This window comes from Symphodus melops (genome assembly GCF_947650265.1).
Source record: "Symphodus melops genome assembly, chromosome: 2".
In the NCBI taxonomy this organism is placed as follows: domain Eukaryota; kingdom Metazoa; phylum Chordata; class Actinopteri; order Labriformes; family Labridae; genus Symphodus; species Symphodus melops.
Window position 1 is genome coordinate 1043188 of NC_136692.1, and position 17732 is coordinate 1060919.

General features: G+C 49.8%; 4 protein-coding genes across 6 annotated transcripts in view; 1 reads left to right on the plus strand and 3 right to left on the minus strand.

Annotated features, from left to right (window-relative positions):
* The window catches only part of LOC306819932 (uncharacterized protein), an 11819-nt gene extending 4477 nt beyond the window's left edge, over positions 1-7342 (minus strand). The window contains exons 1-3 of the mRNA XM_079337559.1: positions 6785-7342; positions 2569-4209; positions 895-1002 (exon numbers count right to left, since the gene is read on the minus strand). Of these exons, the coding sequence (XP_079193685.1) occupies positions 895-1002; positions 2569-4207 (1747 nt within the window). The 5' untranslated portion in view covers positions 4208-4209; positions 6785-7342. The remainder of the gene's footprint in view (positions 1-894; positions 1003-2568; positions 4210-6784) is intronic.
* The window catches only part of esf1 (ESF1, nucleolar pre-rRNA processing protein, homolog), a 25119-nt gene extending 16496 nt beyond the window's left edge, over positions 1-8623 (plus strand). For 2 of the 3 annotated variants that reach the window (XM_079335770.1, XM_079335771.1), the window contains exons 12-14: positions 7352-7437; positions 7552-7707; positions 7809-8623. In XM_079335770.1, coding sequence (XP_079191896.1) covers positions 7352-7437; positions 7552-7707; positions 7809-8195 — 629 coding nt within the window. In that variant the 3' untranslated portion in view covers positions 8196-8623. The remainder of the gene's footprint in view (positions 1-7351; positions 7438-7551; positions 7708-7808) is intronic. The other variant, XM_079335772.1, reaches the window with a different exon arrangement.
* On the minus strand, positions 8372-12230 carry acaa1 (acetyl-CoA acyltransferase 1). Its single transcript, XM_079336023.1, has 11 exons — positions 11911-12230; positions 11636-11729; positions 11414-11551; positions 11214-11256; positions 10930-11028; positions 10555-10635; positions 10292-10482; positions 10042-10221; positions 9879-9934; positions 9654-9799; positions 8372-9559 (listed from the first exon to the last, which is right to left on the minus strand). Exons 1-11 carry the CDS (start codon positions 12082-12084, stop codon positions 9484-9486), a joined length of 1278 nt encoding a protein of 425 aa, XP_079192149.1. The 5' UTR covers positions 12085-12230; the 3' UTR covers positions 8372-9483.
* A 291-nt stretch (positions 12231-12521) lies between these two features.
* LOC306818394 (BTB/POZ domain-containing protein 3-like) lies at positions 12522-15914 on the minus strand. The gene is made up of 6 exons (XM_079335951.1): positions 15760-15914; positions 15235-15368; positions 14710-14964; positions 14514-14604; positions 14300-14418; positions 12522-14202 (listed from the first exon to the last, which is right to left on the minus strand). The coding sequence occupies exons 3-6, from the start codon at positions 14877-14879 to the stop codon at positions 13170-13172; spliced, it is 1413 nt and encodes a 470-aa protein (XP_079192077.1). The 5' UTR covers positions 14880-14964; positions 15235-15368; positions 15760-15914; the 3' UTR covers positions 12522-13169.
* Positions 15915-17732: the final 1818 nt, after the last annotated feature.

Sequence of the window (17732 nt, forward strand, 5' to 3'; positions counted from 1 at the left end):
CCAAAGGGCACGGGTGGATGTGGAAACACAAATGGGATCGGGCTTAATCGAACCAAACCGTACCGATCCGTACCGGACTGCTGTGTGGAAACGGGGCTGAAGTGGGTTGTGCTGTTGGAAAAACTTGCTAAACCTTTTCTCCTGATTTTGAATATAAAGAAAGGTCCCTTCCTTCTCTTTCTTCAGATTAAAAGTCTCATTGTGGTTTCTCCATGTCCAGGCTTTTATTGTGAAAGAGCCAGAGGAAATAGAATTCAGTTTAGTTTAATGATGTTAACAACAACAATACCAGGAAGTTATAAATGAACCAAAGTCCAAATGAAAGAAACTCAGTTACACACACCCACACACACACTGTGATGGTTTTGGGTCCGTTGCTATGTTAAGGCCGTGGAGGAAAACGGCAGGCAAAAACTCAGGTCTACACGGATGCGGGGATTTCAATGCTCGTCATTTATTAAATAAACACTCCAACCTTATCAAGCCCGGTTGTACGGCTACTATCGTTTCATAAATGAACAAAATAGTGCCACATTTGACCATCACTGTTGTTCTATTAAGTAAAGAAAACAGGAGTGAAATAAAATATGTCCGACCAGCGTAGTGTGCGCATTGTTCCACGAGGAGCAGGAAGCACAGGCACTGCTTGATGACGTCGCCACTAAGCGACACAGTATACACATTGTTAAAGGTACTTTCCATAATCACAACCGTTACCACACACACACACACACACACACACACACACACACACACACACACACACACACACACACACACACACACACACACACACACACACACACACACACACACACACACACACACACACACACACACAGCTGAGTGTAAATCCTGGTTGTTCATAGTGTAAACATGATCAGCTGTACTCACCAGTGTTTGCAGAGACTCTGCTGTGTCGTTGACAAAGATCAGATGAAATCACTTTAATTTGTTTGAAGACAAACGGAGACCTTTCTGGACGGCTGTGTGGTCGACACCCTGACAGACTTTAAGTTTCGTTTCTTCAGAGTGACGCTGAAGCTCTCCTCCCTCAGCTGTAGCTCCGCCTCTTCCTGCAGCTGGTTTCTTCCCTCTGAGTCACAGGGCTGTTGTGAAATACCTGCTTTGACTTCATACATCGATTACAGTCACATGGATCAGGAGAGGTCGGTGCTTGTTGTGGCAGCAGAACAGAACTGATCACTTCCTGTTTCTTCATGTTGGGCTCCATCTGGTGGTCATTGTGTGACACAGCAGCAGTCAGAGGTCTACATGGAGGAGTAAAGATTTCTTGTTCCTCGTCTTGTTTCCTGTGAGAAGAAGAAACGGCTCAGAGGAGTCGGGATGAAAGACGCCGGACGTGTTCTTCCTGGTTTCTATCACGTTTGACCTTTAGAGCGCTGCAGCGAGTCAGGTCATGATCAGTGTGTGTCTGTGTGTGTGTGTGCAGACGGGAAGAAGCAATGGAAGAAGAAGAGGAACTCTTTGTAGAGTTTGCTCTCTTAATAGCTACAGTTCGACCGTCGTGTGTTCTTCAGACCTGCTACAGAACGACAGCCCGACATTTGACACATTTACCCGATTTTAAAACAGCAGTGAAATCAGGTCCTCAGTGTTTTTACCGTATGATATGAATTTTTATTTGAATAAGAAGGAATAATGACCTGAAACCATTTTTTGGAACGTGGCGCTGTGAAGACACTTTTTCACTTCTGCACAAACGAAAGGCATGCTGGCCAAAAGCGTCATATTGCATCACATGAAGAAAACTTCCAGGCAAAGAAAAACATATTTTTCTCGTCTCAGGGCAAAATGAGGGCTGGACAACCCCTCTTCTACTACCATGTTTCTAATGATGCACAGCTTCATGTAAATGGGTGAAGTATCCCTTTAAATCTGGTGGTCACTGTGTGGTCAGGTGTGACCTGCAGTGTAAAAGTGCTTTGAGTAGTGAAAAGATCTGAATAGCTGGTAGTTCATCAATCTGGAAAAAGATGTGATCCATTCCTGCTGCCTTTGCCCAATCATGCAAAGATAAAGAAATACCATTTAGCACACTTAGCACAAAAGAACATACACATATATACAGTACAGACCAAAAGTCTGTTTTCTTCACTTTGCAATTTCATCTGTGCTGTATGTTTAACATGGAGCATATTTGACAATAAAGAACCTTGAAGTTTGGACACACCTTATTCAAAGAGTTTTCTTTATTTTCATGACTATGAAAATTGTAGATTCACACTGAAAGCATCAAAACTATGAACTAACACATGTGGAATTATATACAATTATAAACTAATGTAAAAATATGTCTTATATTCTAGGTTCTTCAAAGTAGCCACCTTTTGCTCTGATTACTGCTTCGCACACTCTTGGCATTCTCTTGATGAGCTTCAAGAGGTAGTGTAACCCATTTATCAGTTATATCCAAAAATACAATACCTGAGGAGGATGATGACGAGTTTCCATAAATTAAGGCACACTGATAGTCTACTTAGGAAGGTGTAAGATGTAGTGTTGACAAATAATATGTAGCCTTGTTCTCTTACAAAATCAGTGATTATTTCACTGTGACAGGACAGATGATCAGAGGGGCAGAGTTTTTACCTTCTGCATTAAGTTCAGGACTGAAGAGGGGGAAGAGTTTCTCAGTGAAGGAGCAGTCTGTAAAGGAGTAGATCAGAGCTGCAGAGTCCACGTCATAAAAGGAGACCAGACCCTCCTCATAATCCACAAACACCCCCACCTTCTCAGGAGGACTCTTCAGAGACAGACGGACTGGAGGGTCAGTACAGGCTTCGTACTCATTTCCATTTCTCAACCATGTAATCCAGAAACCATCCTCAGGACTCACTGTGATTTCTCCCTTCCGGTTGATGGACTCTCTGACCACTCCTAAATCCCAACCAGTCTTTCCTTTAACCTGAACCTCAAAGTAAAATCTGCCTGAAGAGAAACTCTGCTTTCCTAAAACACCAGGTGCAAAAGAAAATCTTCTTGGATTGTCAGGTAGATTCTTCTCCACATCACCAATATGAACTTGTTTCCCATCATCAGACAGGATGAGATCAGGATTTGCTGTATCAGGATCAAGAGTTACATCCACATCATACTGCTGGACTCTCTTCAGCTCAGCTTGATCCAACTTCTTCATCTCTTCACTGAGAGTCTCCTCCAGCTGAGCCACAGCTTTCCTCACAGTCCCCTCATAAAGTGGTTGACAGACATTAACCTCTGTCCAGTCTTTGGTGGGTGGAGCAGAGTTAACAGACTGGACTGTCTGGATTAGATGGAGGTGGTCTTCAGAGCGTGAGAGCTGCTGCACATCAGTGCTCCTCTTCATCAGCTCACAGATTTCCTGCTCCAGCTCTTTGATGAAAGCGTCGGCCTGTTTCTCTGTTGTTTTCAGCTTCTTTTCCATCGTGTGGATGAACTCGGCCTGGCCTCTCTCAACAGACTCCTTCAGAGCGGTGAAGACTCGAACACCTTCTGCCATCTCTCTGTCTGCATCGTCCTTCCTGAGGTCCACTGAGTGTTTGATCTCCTGAATCTTCACTCGTCTTTTCTGGATCATCTGCTGAATGTCAGCCTCTGTCTCCTGCAGCTCTGCCTTCTTTTCTTCATATTCTTCTTTCAGAGGAACAACCTCGTGTGTCTTGTGGTCTAAAACAGAGCAGAGCATGCAGACACAGGTCTGATCGGTCTTACAGAACAGCTCCAGAGGTTTATCGTGCTTGGTACACATCCTGTCCTCCAGGTTCTCCACAGGGTCGATCAGCTGGTGTCTTTTCAGACGTGGAGCTGTCAGATGAGGCTCCAGGTGAGTCTCACAGTAGGAGACCAGACAGTCTAAGCAGGACTTCAGGGCCTTCAGTTTGGTTCCAGTGCAGCCGTCACAGAGGACTTCTACTGGTTTGGACTCTTGTAGCTCTGAGTTGCTGCTGCTGGCTTCCTGCTGATCTTTGTCTCTGAACTGACCGACCATCTCAGAGAGCAAAGTGTTGACCCTCAGTTTAGGTCTTTTAGTAAAAGCTTCCTTACAGATTGGACAGCTGTACTGGTCGCTGGTGTTCCAGTGTTTGGTGATGCAGGTTTTGCAGAAGTTGTGTCCACACGATGTGCTAACAGGATCATTGAACACATCCAGACAGATGGAGCAGAGAAACTGATCCTCAGACTGATGATAGTTTGCAGCAGCCATATCTACACACAGAGATAGAAAGAGAAATATCATATTAATTTACTCGGGTTTTGACCGGTGCTCTGTGTGACAACAAACCAGTCCATCCCTGACAATAGGTGAGTAACAGGAGATATAAAGATTACGCTAAAAGTAAGGAAATTTGTGTTTGGTAGATAATTATTTTGTTGTTGTAACGATGCTTCTTGAACATAAATCTTTTACTTTTGGAAAGCTTGTTTATTTTTAAATTGTGCCACATTTGTAAGGAAAATACAATTGTGGAATTGAGTGTAACCTATTTCCACCGAGCGGTCCAGCTCGGTTTGTCTCGGTATGGCGTGCATTTTGCGGCGTCTCCAGAGACTAATCCCGGGAAAGATTCCCAAATAACCGATCTGTACTGTCACACTTTTTGGGACCCTTCCTTTGGGGTGCCAAGAATATCGAGCCAACCCGAAAAGGTGGAGCTAAACACTGCAGTCCACTGATTGGTTGAAAGAATTGTCACTTCCTGTGTGACGTCGGTAAACAAAACTCCGCCGTGTTTAAAGCATTGACTGTAACGCAGCTGATTGTTTACGTCTCTCCTCGCCGCACACAGCCTCCTCTGAAACAAAGCTGGATTGAGTTCCTGTCATAAAGAGTCACATGACAGTGACAGAGGAGATGAACTGCTGGATGTCTTCTTCGTTGGTTTTGTTTGTGTAGCGTTTTTCTCCTTTGTTATTAGTTAGTGGTTAGCTGTTAGCGGTTAGCTGCTATCATATGACGCTATTTATGCAGCAGCTATAGTCTTCCGGCTTAGGCCCGAAATATGCTCAACGTTAGATACGCAGCCGACAACGCAGGATACGCACTTGCGTACCTGGCTTTGGTGGTCGCACCAAAATGCGCGAGGTACAACTACGCGTCCGCAAGTTGCAGTATCGTCAGTCCCGCTAGAGGCGCTCGTGGGCTTTATATATACTTCTCACCTGTGCGCCGATGCGAGTGGCCGCACATTCAGTAGCACTTGAATTTCCCTCAGGATCAATAAAGTGTCTGTCTGTCTGTAGTCGCTGGTTTCTGTGGTTTCCTCGGACGTTTGGCGGTTGATAGATAGATAGATAGATAGATACTTTATTGATCCTGAGGGAAATTCAAGGCATCCAGTAGCAGTATACAGACAGGCAGGACACAAGACATTAGTTACAATACACACCCGCTGTCCCCCCCACCCCCCCCCCTGTATACAATAATCCCCCAAACAAGATTTAGCAGCCCCTGTGTGACTAAGAGTAAACATAATTACAGGTTAAACCTGTGCAGTTAGCATTAAACTTATATAGCATAATGTACATAACCTGTGAAGGAGAGAAAAACATGTGCTGATTAAAAGAGACCTGTAAACAGTTAAAGAGCCTTAGAAACAAAGTGCTGACCTTCTAGAAACTAGTTCCATGTGCATGTACAGAGGTGTTTGAGGTAGTGCCAGAGGTGTGAGTACAGTCATTACACAGTCCATGCAGCGATGCAGACTGGGCCATTAAAGTGCTCAGCAACATAAAGGAGCAGTGATTAGCATTAAGTGTCCAAAACAATAAGGTGAAACCAGGAGTGATTAGGGTGATTATCATTAAAGTACCCAACTATTGAGGAGCAGATTAGCATTAAGTGTCAAAGACAATAGAGTGAAACTTGACCTAGTTAGGGTGATCATGTCAACCATTACAGATGTAGCATAACACAACAGTAGGATGAAACCAGACATGATTAGGGTGATTAGGGTGACGTGCATATAGGAGGCGTTTTTAAAAAAAATGACGGAACAGGACACGATGTTTGAGGAGCGTTTGATGGATATGGTTCATGATTATAACCATCTTTATGATATCCGTTTCTGGACCACACAAACGGTAGACACACCGAGCTCTATTTGGCTGCCTGCCCCCTACAGGAGGCCTCCGGTAAGACACGTATGTTACGTTTGGACTTTGCGAGTATAAGCAAAGACAACGCGAGTGACAATCAGAACGCGTACGTGTCCGTTTGGTACTAACGTTGAGCATATTTCGGGCCTTACACGCCGCCTACCAAAGGGCACGGGTGGATGTGGAAACACAAATGGGATCGGGCTTAATCGAACCAAACTGAACCGATCCGTACCGGACTGCTGTGTGGAAACGGGGCTGAAGTGGGTTGTGCTGTTGGAAAAACTTGCTAAACCTTTTCTCCTGATTTTGAATATAAAGAAAGGTCCCTTCCTTCTCTTTCTTCAGATTAAAAGTCTCATTGTGGTTTCTCCATGTCCAGGCTTTTATTGTGAAAGAGCCAGAGGAAATAGAATTCAGTTTAGTTTAATGATGTTAACAACAACAATACCAGGAAGTTATAAATGAACCAAAGTCCAAATGAAGGAAACTCAGTTACACACACACACACACACACACACACACACACACACACACACACACACACACACACACACACACACACACACACACACACACACACACACACACACACACACACACACACACACACACACACACACACACACACAGCTGAGTGTAAATCCTGGTTGTTCAGAGTGTAAACATGATCAGCTGTACTCACCAGTGTTTGCAGAGACTCTGCTGTGTCGTTGACAAAGATCAGATGAAATCACTTTAATTTGTTTGAAGACAAACGGAGACCTTTCTGGACGGCTGTGTGGTCGACACCCTGACAGACTTTAAGTTTCGTTTCTTCAGAGTGACGCTGAAGCTCTCCTCCCTCAGCTGTAGCTCCGCCTCTTCCTGCAGCTGGTTTCTTCCCTCTGAGTCACAGGGCTGTTGTGAAATACCTGCTTTGACTTCATACATCGATTACAGTCACATGTTTCAGGAGAGGTCGGTGCTTGTTGTGGCAGCAGAACAGAACTGATCACTTCCTGTTTCTTCATGTTGGGCTCCATCTGGTGGTCGTTGTGTGTCACAGCAGCAGTCAGAGGTCTACATGGAGGAGTAAAGATTTCTTGTTCCTCGTCTTGTTTCCTGTGAGAAGAAGAAACGGCTCAGAGGAGTCGGGATGAAAGACGCCAGACGTGTTCTTCCTGGTTTCTATCACGTTTGACCTTTAGAGCGCTGCAGCGAGTCAGGTCATGATCAGTCTGTGTGTGTGTGTGTGTGTGTGTGTGTGCAGACGGGAAGAAGCAACGGAAGAAGAAGAAGAGAGGCGAAGAAGAGGAGCGCACGGCTGAGGAGGAAGAGGAGCTGGAGAAACAAAAGGTCAGAGGTCAATGGATGTAACGCCACGTGACTTTATCACTGTAAACATTCACCTGACGTCGTGTGTGTGTGTGTGTGTGTGTGTGTGTGTGTGTGTGTGTGTGTGTGTTGCAGGCGGAGATGGCCCTGCTGATGGAGGACGAGGGCGACGAGGACAAACACAAACACTTCAACTACGATAAGATCGTGGAGCAGCAGAATCTGAGCCAGAAGAAGAAGAAGAAGCTGCTGAAGAAGGGGGAGGAGCCTCTGCAGGAAGACCACTTCCAGGTGGGTTTGATGATGTCACAGGTCGTGCAGCTCCGTGTTGACTCGGTGGCGGTCTCGAGGGCGTTTGTAACCTTCTCCCTCGTCTCTCTGTTTGCGTCCAGGTGGACGTGAAGGACCCTCGCTTCCAGGCCATGTTCACGTCCCACCTGTTCAACCTGGACCCCTCCCACCCCAGCTACAAGAAGACCACCGCCACGCAGAGCATCCTGACCGAGAAGCAGCGCCGCAGAGAGGAGCAGCGCCGCCGCCTGGAGGACGGGCTGAGAGACGAGGGGGAGGGAGCCGACAGGAAACAGGCGGCGGGACGCAAACGGGAACAGGACGGGGACGCTGCGGCGGACGGGGACGCTGCGGCGGACGGGGACGCTGCGGCGGTCGGGGACGCTGCGTCCAAGAAAGCGATGGACCCGAGTCTGTCTCTGCTCGTCAAGTCCATTAAAAGCAAGACGGAGCAGTTTCAGGCTCGCAAGAAACAGAAGCTGGTGTAGGATGAACTCTGAACGGTTTCTCCTGATCCACTTCCTGTTTGTGAACGCCACACTGACACGCTGATGTTTTTAACCACGAGATGAGCGTGGCGTCCTGGACCTGGTGAAACATCCCGATCATGACACGGACGAGTCGTCTCGTTCAAACTTCATCACTTTTGAGTTTTCAGATTCTCCTCCTGCAGCCGTCAGCGTCTTCCTGCCAGCTTCCACGCGGCTCCTCGCCGCTCCCACAGCGAGCGTGCGGCCCGGCTGCACGCACGCGTCAAACTGGACAGAACGACTCTAAGCGGGGGGGAAACCGTGGCGCCGAGGGAGCGCGGCGTGCGTCACTGAGTGATGATCGACGTCCTGAAAGAATCGAACTTTAAATGCGACGTGTCCGTGGTGACTCGTGTTCTAATAAAGTTTTCTGCAGGTCAAATTAAGATGACAAAACAAAGAAGTGTTTCTGATTGGTCCTTTAGATTTAACTTCCTGTTTCTCTTGAATGTCAGATTAAAGCGGCTCCAATCACACGCCGGTGTTCGGTGTCCTCTTCCGAATAGATCGTGACGCCGATGAGCAAAGAGCAGCTCTCACACCCGCTGAGTCCTGCAGCTACTTCAAAATAAAAGCTTGTTGCTTGTTTTATTGTGAAGCAGCAACATCCTGTTTTAAAATTTTAAATTATTCAAATTCTCAGCCAATGAGAGAAAATGACACATGAACCAATCAGGAGAGGACGCCACACGTTCACGCCTCGATGTGACTGTAGTGTGGTTTCATCACCGTGGCAACAGAAACAGAAGTCGTGGACACAGTTTTGGATTACTTCCTGTTTTTAATCAGATAAACTCTACTTGTGTAATTTAGACGGAGCGCTCTCCTTACTGGGAGAACTGGGACCACTAACAGTGATGGGATCAGCAAGATGCAGCACAACTAAGACATTCTGTGTCGTCACATCACGACCAATCAGGATCAGCGATGAGAGATCAAAGGCACCTGGTGTTAGAATGAGAATCATTTAGTCTCCGCCCCTTTTCATTCCTCCGCTTCATTCTGGTCCGAGTTCATTTTTACTTTAAATCTTCTTCGTCTTTCATTGGACGTAAACATGGATGGATTTTTCCGGGTGTAGATTTTAGGTGGCGTGCCGCCATGACAGCTGAAGTGATTTAGAGGAATGTGAAGATGCAGCATGAACAGGAAGGATGTATCTGACCGCCTTTTTCAACCATTTCCACTTCCTGTTTGTCTGCTGCACCTGAGGCGTGTTAAGGGGGGCGTCAGAGTCCTGCGGGGTTTACGGTCCGGGGTACTCGAACACAGCAGCGGCTCCCATCCCGGTCCCGATGCACATGGAGACGACGCCGTACGCCCTGCAGCCGACACGGGATTAAACGACACAGTTCAACTTTATACATGTGACTTAAAAATGGCGAGGGGGGCGGGGCTTAGTGATGAGAACCTGACCTCCTGCCTCTGCGTCTGAGCTCGTTGAGCAGCGTCACCACCTGCCGCGCCCCCGTGCAGCCCAGCGGGTGACCCAGGGCGATGGCGCCTCCGTTAGGGTTCACCTTCTCCGGAGGGATCCCCAGCTTCTCCACGCAGTACACCGCCTGAGCACGCCAAAACAAAGCACGCCGCCATTGGTCACCTTGAAGGCTCGTTTGTGCTCGCATCACGACGAGAACTCACCTGGCTGGCGAACGCCTCGTTGATCTCGAACACGTCGATGTCGTCCACGGTCAGTCCTGAGAGAAACGCCGGGGGGAAAAACAAAACGTTGTGTTAAAGGAGCGGTACGTGACTCCGCCCCCTGGAGTTTAAAACAGGTACTGCAGTCTGAATCAGAACTGACCGGCCTGCTCCAGAGCGGCGGGGATGGCGTAGGCCGGTCCGATCCCCATCACATCAGGAGGGACCCCGACCACGGCGCTCGCCCTCAGGACCCCGAGGACGGGAAGACCCAGAGCCTCCACCGCAGACCTGCGACCAATCAGCACGGCCGCTGCTCCGTCGCTCACCTGGCTCGAGTTACCTGAGACAGAATACGTGTGTGTTAGAGCTTCACGGGGGAGATGGCGGCGGGGTGCGTGTGTGACGCTGACCTGCCGTGGTGGTCCCGTCAGCCTTGAAGGCCGGTCGGAGTTTCCTGAGTCCCGTCAGAGTCGTCCCCGCTCTGATCCCCTCGTCCTTACTCACCGTCACCCGACGCTCCGCCCCCTGCTCGTCCACGCTCCGGACGGTGACGGGGACGATCTCCTGCTCGAACACGCCGGCGCTCTGAGCCCGCGCCGCTCTGAAAAGCAACGTGGGCGTGTTCAAACAGACGTGTGCTCGAGTGTTGAAGGAGCGCGGCTGACGGACTCACTTGAGCTGCGAGCTGAGGGCGAAGGCGTCCTGCTGCTCTCTGGTGACCCCGAATCTCTCCGCCACGTTCTCCGACGTGATGCTGCAGGAACAGGAGAACATGAGGCGCGTTCTCCACGACCGCCGCCGCGGATCAGACGCAAAGCGTGCAGCACGAGGACGAGCGCGATTCAAACTGTTTGTGTATCGTCTCCATTTTGTTTGAATTTATTTTGTCAATTTTTCCTCTTTTTTTGTCTTAAATAAAATCCAACCAATAAGAGTCTGAAGTTTCTACGTTTAATAAATCAGGTCGTGTGATGTCATCTTCTAGATTATGACCTCGCTCGCTCGCTCTGCAGCGGGCGGCGTGCGGCGTGCTGTCGTGCGGTCTCACCCCATCGGGATGATGCAGTCTCGAGCTTTCTCGTTGTCCATCAGCCGGGAGCTCACGTCTCCGGGTTCACCGACCGACCGGAGAGACATGCTCTCCACACTGAGACACACACACACACACACACACACACACACACACACACACACACACACACACACACACACACACACACACACACACACACACACACACACACACACACACACACACACACACACACACACACAGGTTGCTCCCTCTGCTTCGTCATTGGCGGTGTGTGATTGGTTAACGGATCAACTCACCCGCATGCGAGGCCGAGGTCGATGGCTCGGCTCCGGATGGCTCCTACACACACACACACACACACACACACACACACACACACACACACACACACACACACACACACACACACACACACACACACACACACACACACACACACACACACAGTCAGGTGACAGCCTTTCTTGTTTTGAAGCGATCGGGGGGCGGAGCCTACCTGCGATGTTGAAGAGCGCCTGCAGGCCGGAGGAGCACTGGCGGTTCACCGTGTACGTGGGGACGGTCTCTGGGAAGCCGCTGAGGAAGTGAGCCACGCGGACCATGAGCGCGCCCGCCCCGGGCTGCAGGACGTTACCTGCACGCCACGACAACAACACAGCACGCCATTAAGACGAGCGAGACACAGAAACAGCTGGAGGCGGGACAAAGTGTCTCTCACCCACACAGATGTCCCCCAGCTCGCTCGGGGACAGACCCACGTCGCTCATCACCGCTGACATCACGGCGCTCAGCAGCTCGTCGGGCGGCGTGTCCTGAAGACAAAACTCAGGGTTACACTTCCGTTTCCGGTGAGAGGGCAGGACTGCCCTTTGTGACGTCATGAAGGGAACATCTCCTCCTCTGCTCAGTGTGTGTGCAGATGTCATCTTCCTCCATCCCTGCAGCTCATAAACGTTATGAGCAGTCACGTGCGCAGACAGGTCACGCGCTCACCTTGAACGCGCCTCTCTTCGCCTTCCCGATCGCGGTCCTCCGGCCGTGGACCAGGACCACGTCCTCCGGGCTGCAGCTCCCCGCAGAGCCGCACTCAGACCTCCGCACATCCCGCCGGAGCTCAGCGGAGCCGCGTGGAGACAGGTGACCCGAGATCACCTTTAACCTGTGCATGACGTCACCCAAACACCTGAGCGGATTTTTTACCTCCGTGGATTCACGGCGAGAAGTGATTGGACTCTGGACCCTGCTGTCAAACAGCTCACTTCCGTGTTATGACGGAAAGGACGGAAACTGCGGAGGGACAAACCACAGCGAGAATTCTTCTTCTTCGTTGGTGTTTAATGGCGGTTTGCATTCAAAGTGTTGCATTAACTCTGTAATAAAATCGTGTGTGTGTGTGTGTGTGTGTGTGTGTGTGTGTGTGTGTGTGTGTGTGTGTGTGTGTGTGTGTGTGTGTGTGTGTGTGTGTGTGTGTGTGTGTGTGTGTGTGTCTTTATTTACGTTTGAAGAACTCTGAATCCCAAAAAGTAAATAAGTATTTATTTTTATTTATTTATTTTTTAGTATGTTTGTCACGTGTTTAAAAATAAACCTCCTGATTCAAAAAGGACTTTTCATCTTTTTATTAATCGACTCGTCTTCATCACAACACGTTCATAAGGCCACCGACTCACCGCACGTCCAAAAATACTTTAATATACAATCATAAAAAACTTTTATTTATATGAAGCTGGATCAGATGTCCAGAACCAGAACATCCAGAACCTGAGGCCCGTTTAAAAAAACAAAGTGTCATCAGGGGTTCTGTTGTTTTGACACAAACAGGAAGTGCTGCTCTGAAAACGCCATCTGCTGGTTTGTTTGAATTTAGTGTCTGAAATGGTGACGATCGATTTCCCGACACGCCGTCCCAAACTTCCTGTTTTTATTTATGAAGGAATCAAAAGTTTGTCCCTCGTGTGAAGAAGATTCTGAGCATGTGCAGTTTTTACAACTCGTTTTACCGACGGCACCTGAACGCAGCTTGAGAGGGAACAAACACGGCTCGACCAATCAGCTCGCTGTCAGACATCCTGATGCGGCGTGCGGCGTGACCTTCACTACGACTATGAACTCGTCCATTCAGGCCGTTAAAATAGTGTTTTAATCAGAACCAAGAGGAGGAAACAACAACAAACACAGAGAGTGAAGGAAGAGGAGGTCGACACCCTTTCAAAGTAAAAGTCTAAATGGCAGTGTAGAAGGGATCGGCGGCGTCAGGCGTAGAAGATGAGTTCTGGGATCTGCCCGCCCTGCACTCCGGTCCCGTTGGTGCTGTCCGACGAGCACTGGAACTGGAAGGTCACTTTCCCACACTGCACCTCCGTCATGCCCTCCTGGCCGAAGTAGCTGAGCTCGTTCCCGTCCAGAACCACGCTCGCCGTGTAGAAGGTGTCGGGCTCGATCTGCACCGGGTAGTCGAAGTAGACGGCGAAGGTGCTGCTGGACCCGTCCGAGAAGTACTTGATCATCCGGTGGCCCATCGGCACGCCCTGGCGCTTCAGCTCGATCTTGGCGCTGTACTCGGCCGAGCCGCAGCTGGAGCCGTACAGGCCGAAGCCGGCGATGAAGACGCGCTTGTCCACGGCGAACTGGATGCTGTCGCAGCGTCCTCGGTACCGCCACTGGTTGCTCCTGTAGGCGCACGACTGGAAGCGGTGGCAGCGCTGCGGCGAGAGGCCTTTGCGAGGTTTGCTGCAGAACAGCAGGTCGGGTTTGTTGGCGGCCGTGTACCACAGGAAGATGTCGTTGGTCTCGTTCAGCGTGAGCACGCCGGACTGCGCCGCCCCGTTGGCGAAGTCTTCCAGCGCCATGGTGGGGATCCGGATCAGGTAGATGGCTTTCCCCAGGACCAGGCGCCGGTTCTCGATGGTCGGCGTCAGCTCCTGGCGTTGGCACTCCGCCTCGGCCCAGCTCAGCGCCGCCTCGAACACCACCATCTCTTTGGCGTTGAGCGTCTCCCGCCGCAGGATGCTCTCCAGCGTCTGGGCGTCGATGTCGCAGAATCCCTCGGAGCGCAGCGCGAGCTCGGCCTGCGCGTCGATCACCTCCCAGCAGCGCTGCGTCAGGTCGGGCTCCTCGAACAGGCAGCTCTGCGACAGCAGCACGCACGCGTTCTTGGCGCTCAGACTCGTCTCCAGGAAGTTGACGCAGGCGCGGGCCAGGTGAGGCACGATGTACTTTTTGGCGGCGTAGAGAGTGGCGAGCACGGTGTCGGCGCACAGGTCGATCTCGTCACAGTAAATATACCTGAGCGGGGAAGGGGGCGGAGTCAGCTCGAGACAAACAACAACAACAACAACACGCAAGAACACGGGAAAGCTGAATGACTCAGACGGCGACTCACTTCATCATGGCGAGGAACGACGGAGGCTCCACGTCCGGGATCCGGATCTCCTCCTGGTCCTCGGCCAGTTCTCCATAAAACATGGCGTGGAACACGGAGCTGCCGACGGCCAGGACGTACTGGCAGAGAGGCGAAAACACGGACGCCATGAGGGACAAGATCAACAACCAAACGTCTCTTTAGTCTTCAATGAGTGATGACGGCTTTTTTGTACCTTGTGTCCCGGGACTCGCTGCGTCCCGCCCGGAGGTCCGACCACGAAGTGAACATCCGCCATCGTCTCATTGTTGAACATGACTGAATTCCTGCGGGGGACATGTTGATGTTAAAATGTTTTACAGGACAAATCCTTTCATGGACACATCGGTACACGGCGCCCTCGCCGCCCGCCGCGGGGTTTTCCCGCTCACCTCTCGCGGATGGTCGGGTACAGGCCCTGCCAGTTGCAGCAGCTCCGAGCGGCGAAGCTGGTGTTGTTGTTGGTCAGGTTCTGCTGCTGGTACTGCTGGACGGAGGAGGCGGTGCTGCTCGCTGAGGCGGAGGAGACCAGCTTCTTTGAGGGATAAAGCTCTGCTGCCATTCTCGACCAATCAGAGCGCAGGCCGGGTCATGGCAGGTCCCCGAGCCAGACTGGACGGATGAAGGCCGACAGATACTGGAGGTCACTGCGGAGACAGAAGCATCACCACGAGGTTACACGTGAACATGAGACCAGCACAAGTCAGTAAGACGATCCTGCAGTACCCGGAGTGTCCACTAGAGGCAGCACAGGAAGTCACATACACACCCATTCAAACAGACATGAACATGTTTACAGCCTGCTTCAAAAAACCAAATAGGTGTGATTAGCTCATGTCTCCATCCACACACACTGTACGGGGGAATGTTTTGATGACTCAGCAGTTTTGATTGGATGAAGGATCAGAGTTATTCACAATAAGGCGTGTAGCTGAGTTGATTGACAGGTGGGCGTGGCCTCAGCTCTCAGCCTGTCGTTAGCTTGACTCAAAGTTAGCCTGAGACAGCATTTCCAGCACGGAGACCGCCATCCATGGGACTGCAGCGCCCCCTGCAGGGACACACGGAGACGACACTCAGATTCAGTGTCAGGACAGGCGGCTCAGCTTCAGAGTTTAAAAACATCAACAGTTAGAACAGTTTCCATTAGAGAATCATATCCTTTAAAAAACTGTAGAATCAGATCAAATAGAGAGGATTCACACTGACATGAGCAGAAACGGATCATTAGCCGAGCTAGCAGCTTGTTAGCTAAATGTGACCTGTTTATAAACTTCATGTTGTCTCAGATGGAGTCAAACCTCCTGAGAGAGTTTTTAAAAAGTTATAACACCTAGTTAGCTTTAGCATCCTTAGCTTTAGGACTCTCTAAAAGGTCGTTATTTTAGCGTCAGCGTGGATTCACGCCACGGTCACTTCCGTCTCACTTCCGTCTCACTCACTTCTCGGACACGCAGAATCAGACTGATGTCTTGTCTTCACACATCGGACGCTTTTTCTTTGTCTTTCTTCAGATCAGCGGCTCAGCTTTGTTTACAGCCGCTAGCTTAGCTTCTTCTGCGAACGTTCACGTGCAGCGCTGAGTCGTCGCAGCGGCGCTGCTGCCCCCTGGCGGCCGGACACTGGAACTACAACAACTGAAAACGGCCGTTTAGGTTTTTAGTCTTTGAATCAAATGAAGCTCAGCTAAATATGTGTCAACTTTCTGTCAGTTCTATTGAATCTACAAATATTTAAATATCTTTATGTCTTTGTAGTTTGACTGTTTTTGCCTGATCTCTTTCTGCTGCTAGTTTTATTTCGTTGTGCTTCTGAAAGAGGAACAATGACCATAAAAACTATTTGGATTCTTCTTCTGAATGTAGAACATGAATGTGTGTAAATACATTTATTCATTCTGTATTTATATTCTCTCCTCTCATCATCTGGAGCTGCACACTGCACTAAAGGACCATCAGCTTTAAGTTCATCATGATTCATGAAGCTCTGAAATGATTCCATTTATTATCATTATTATAATAATTATAATTATCATTAAGATGAATCTTTAGTTCTTGATATTTAACCTGAAGACGGGGACAGTGTGTGACCTTTGACCTTTGTGTGGTGCGATGCTTCGTGTGAAGAAGAACTCACAGCCGCTCGGTCATATCCAACATATTTCTTTATTGTTGTTACTGATAAATCTCACGCTCCCATTTTTGAAAAATAAAAAGAACAACAATGAGAAAAAGAAAACACCTGTATTTCCCGTCTGTACAGTCAGGTTAATAATCTCACTGTACACATCACAGGCCAGCTCAGCCCGGCCGCCGCTCGCCGTTTGCCCACTGAAGACGACTAAATATAAACGTGACAGACGTCTCTACTGGCTAGTGTTTGTGCGGAGGTTGATCACGCTGCTCTCTGATTGGTTCACAGTCCGGGCGTCGGAGTGAGAACACTTAAATGTCCTTCACACTTTATTCATATTTCATTTAGTGTCAGAATAAAACACAAGCAGGCGAAGCTGAGGACGCGATCCATCAGGGCTCCGCCTCCGACTGGTTTAGATCCATCGTTGATTTACAGGGTCCGATAAACTCGCCGCGCCCATATTTGGCAACATATCGTGTTTGTGCGATGAAGTCGGCGTGCGCGAGTTTCTCTGCAGGTTCTTCTGTCCTGGTGAAACCGGCGTGTGACGGCGCGCTGACCAATCAGCAGCCTTCTTCACACACGCGGCGTTTAAACTCGACTCCTCCCACATGACGTCATCACGTCTGACCCGTCGGCTCACGTCGATAGATACCGATTCAACGTTTCCATGACGACCACTGAATGAAACCCGAGTCCGTCCGTCCTTTTTACACCAAGACAGAAAAACCCGAGGAGATGATGAGGAGGTGTGTGTGTGTGTGTGTGTGTGTGTCTATGTGTGTGTGTGTGTGTCTGTGTGTGTGTGTGTGTGTGTGTGTGTGTGTGTGTGTGTGTGTGTGTGTGTGTGTGTGTGTGTGTGTGTGTGTGTTTACTAACACCAGAAGAAAGAAAACTTTTCAAGTAAAACAGAAGAAACATTTTGTTTTTAAACTGAACACTGAGCCGCTCTGCGCTGCGTTCAGGCGCTCTGCGCTGCGTTCAGGCGCTCTGCGCTGCGTTCAGGCGCTCTGCGCTGCGTTCAGGCGCTCTGCGCTGCGTTCAGGCGCTCTGCGCTGCGTTCAGGCGCTCTGCGCTGCGTTCAGGCGCTCTGCGTGTTCCAGGTTGGACATGAGATCCAAAAACCTCGTAGAAGGGCTCCGGTGGATTTCTTCAGCCTGCAGCAGTGAGAGAGGGCGGTATCAACCCAGGGGGGGGGGAGGTCTGGACCCGGGGACGGGGGGGAGGAGGTCTGGACCCAGGGACAGGGGGGGGTCTGGACCCGGGGACGGGGGGGAGG

Coding starts and splice junctions, on each gene's coding strand:
- acaa1 (XM_079336023.1), bottom strand. CDS start 12,084: ATGCACAGGTTAAAGGTGATCTCGGGTCACCTGTCTCCACGCGGCTCC. Junction 10,483..10,554: donor GCCCTCAGCTCGCAGCTCAA/GTGAGTCCGTCA, acceptor GTTGCTTTTCAG/AGCGGCGCGGGCTCAGAGCG. Junction 9,560..9,653: donor CTCAGACGCAGAGGCAGGAG/GTCAGGTTCTCA, acceptor TGTCGGCTGCAG/GGCGTACGGCGTCGTCTCCA.
- LOC306818394 (XM_079335951.1), bottom strand. CDS start 14,879: ATGGCAGCAGAGCTTTATCCCTCAAAGAAGCTGGTCTCCTCCGCCTCA. Junction 14,419..14,513: donor AGCGAGTCCCGGGACACAAG/GTACAAAAAAGC, acceptor CCTCTCTGCCAG/TACGTCCTGGCCGTCGGCAG. Junction 14,203..14,299: donor TCGTTCCTCGCCATGATGAA/GTGAGTCGCCGT, acceptor TTCCCCGCTCAG/GTATATTTACTGTGACGAGA.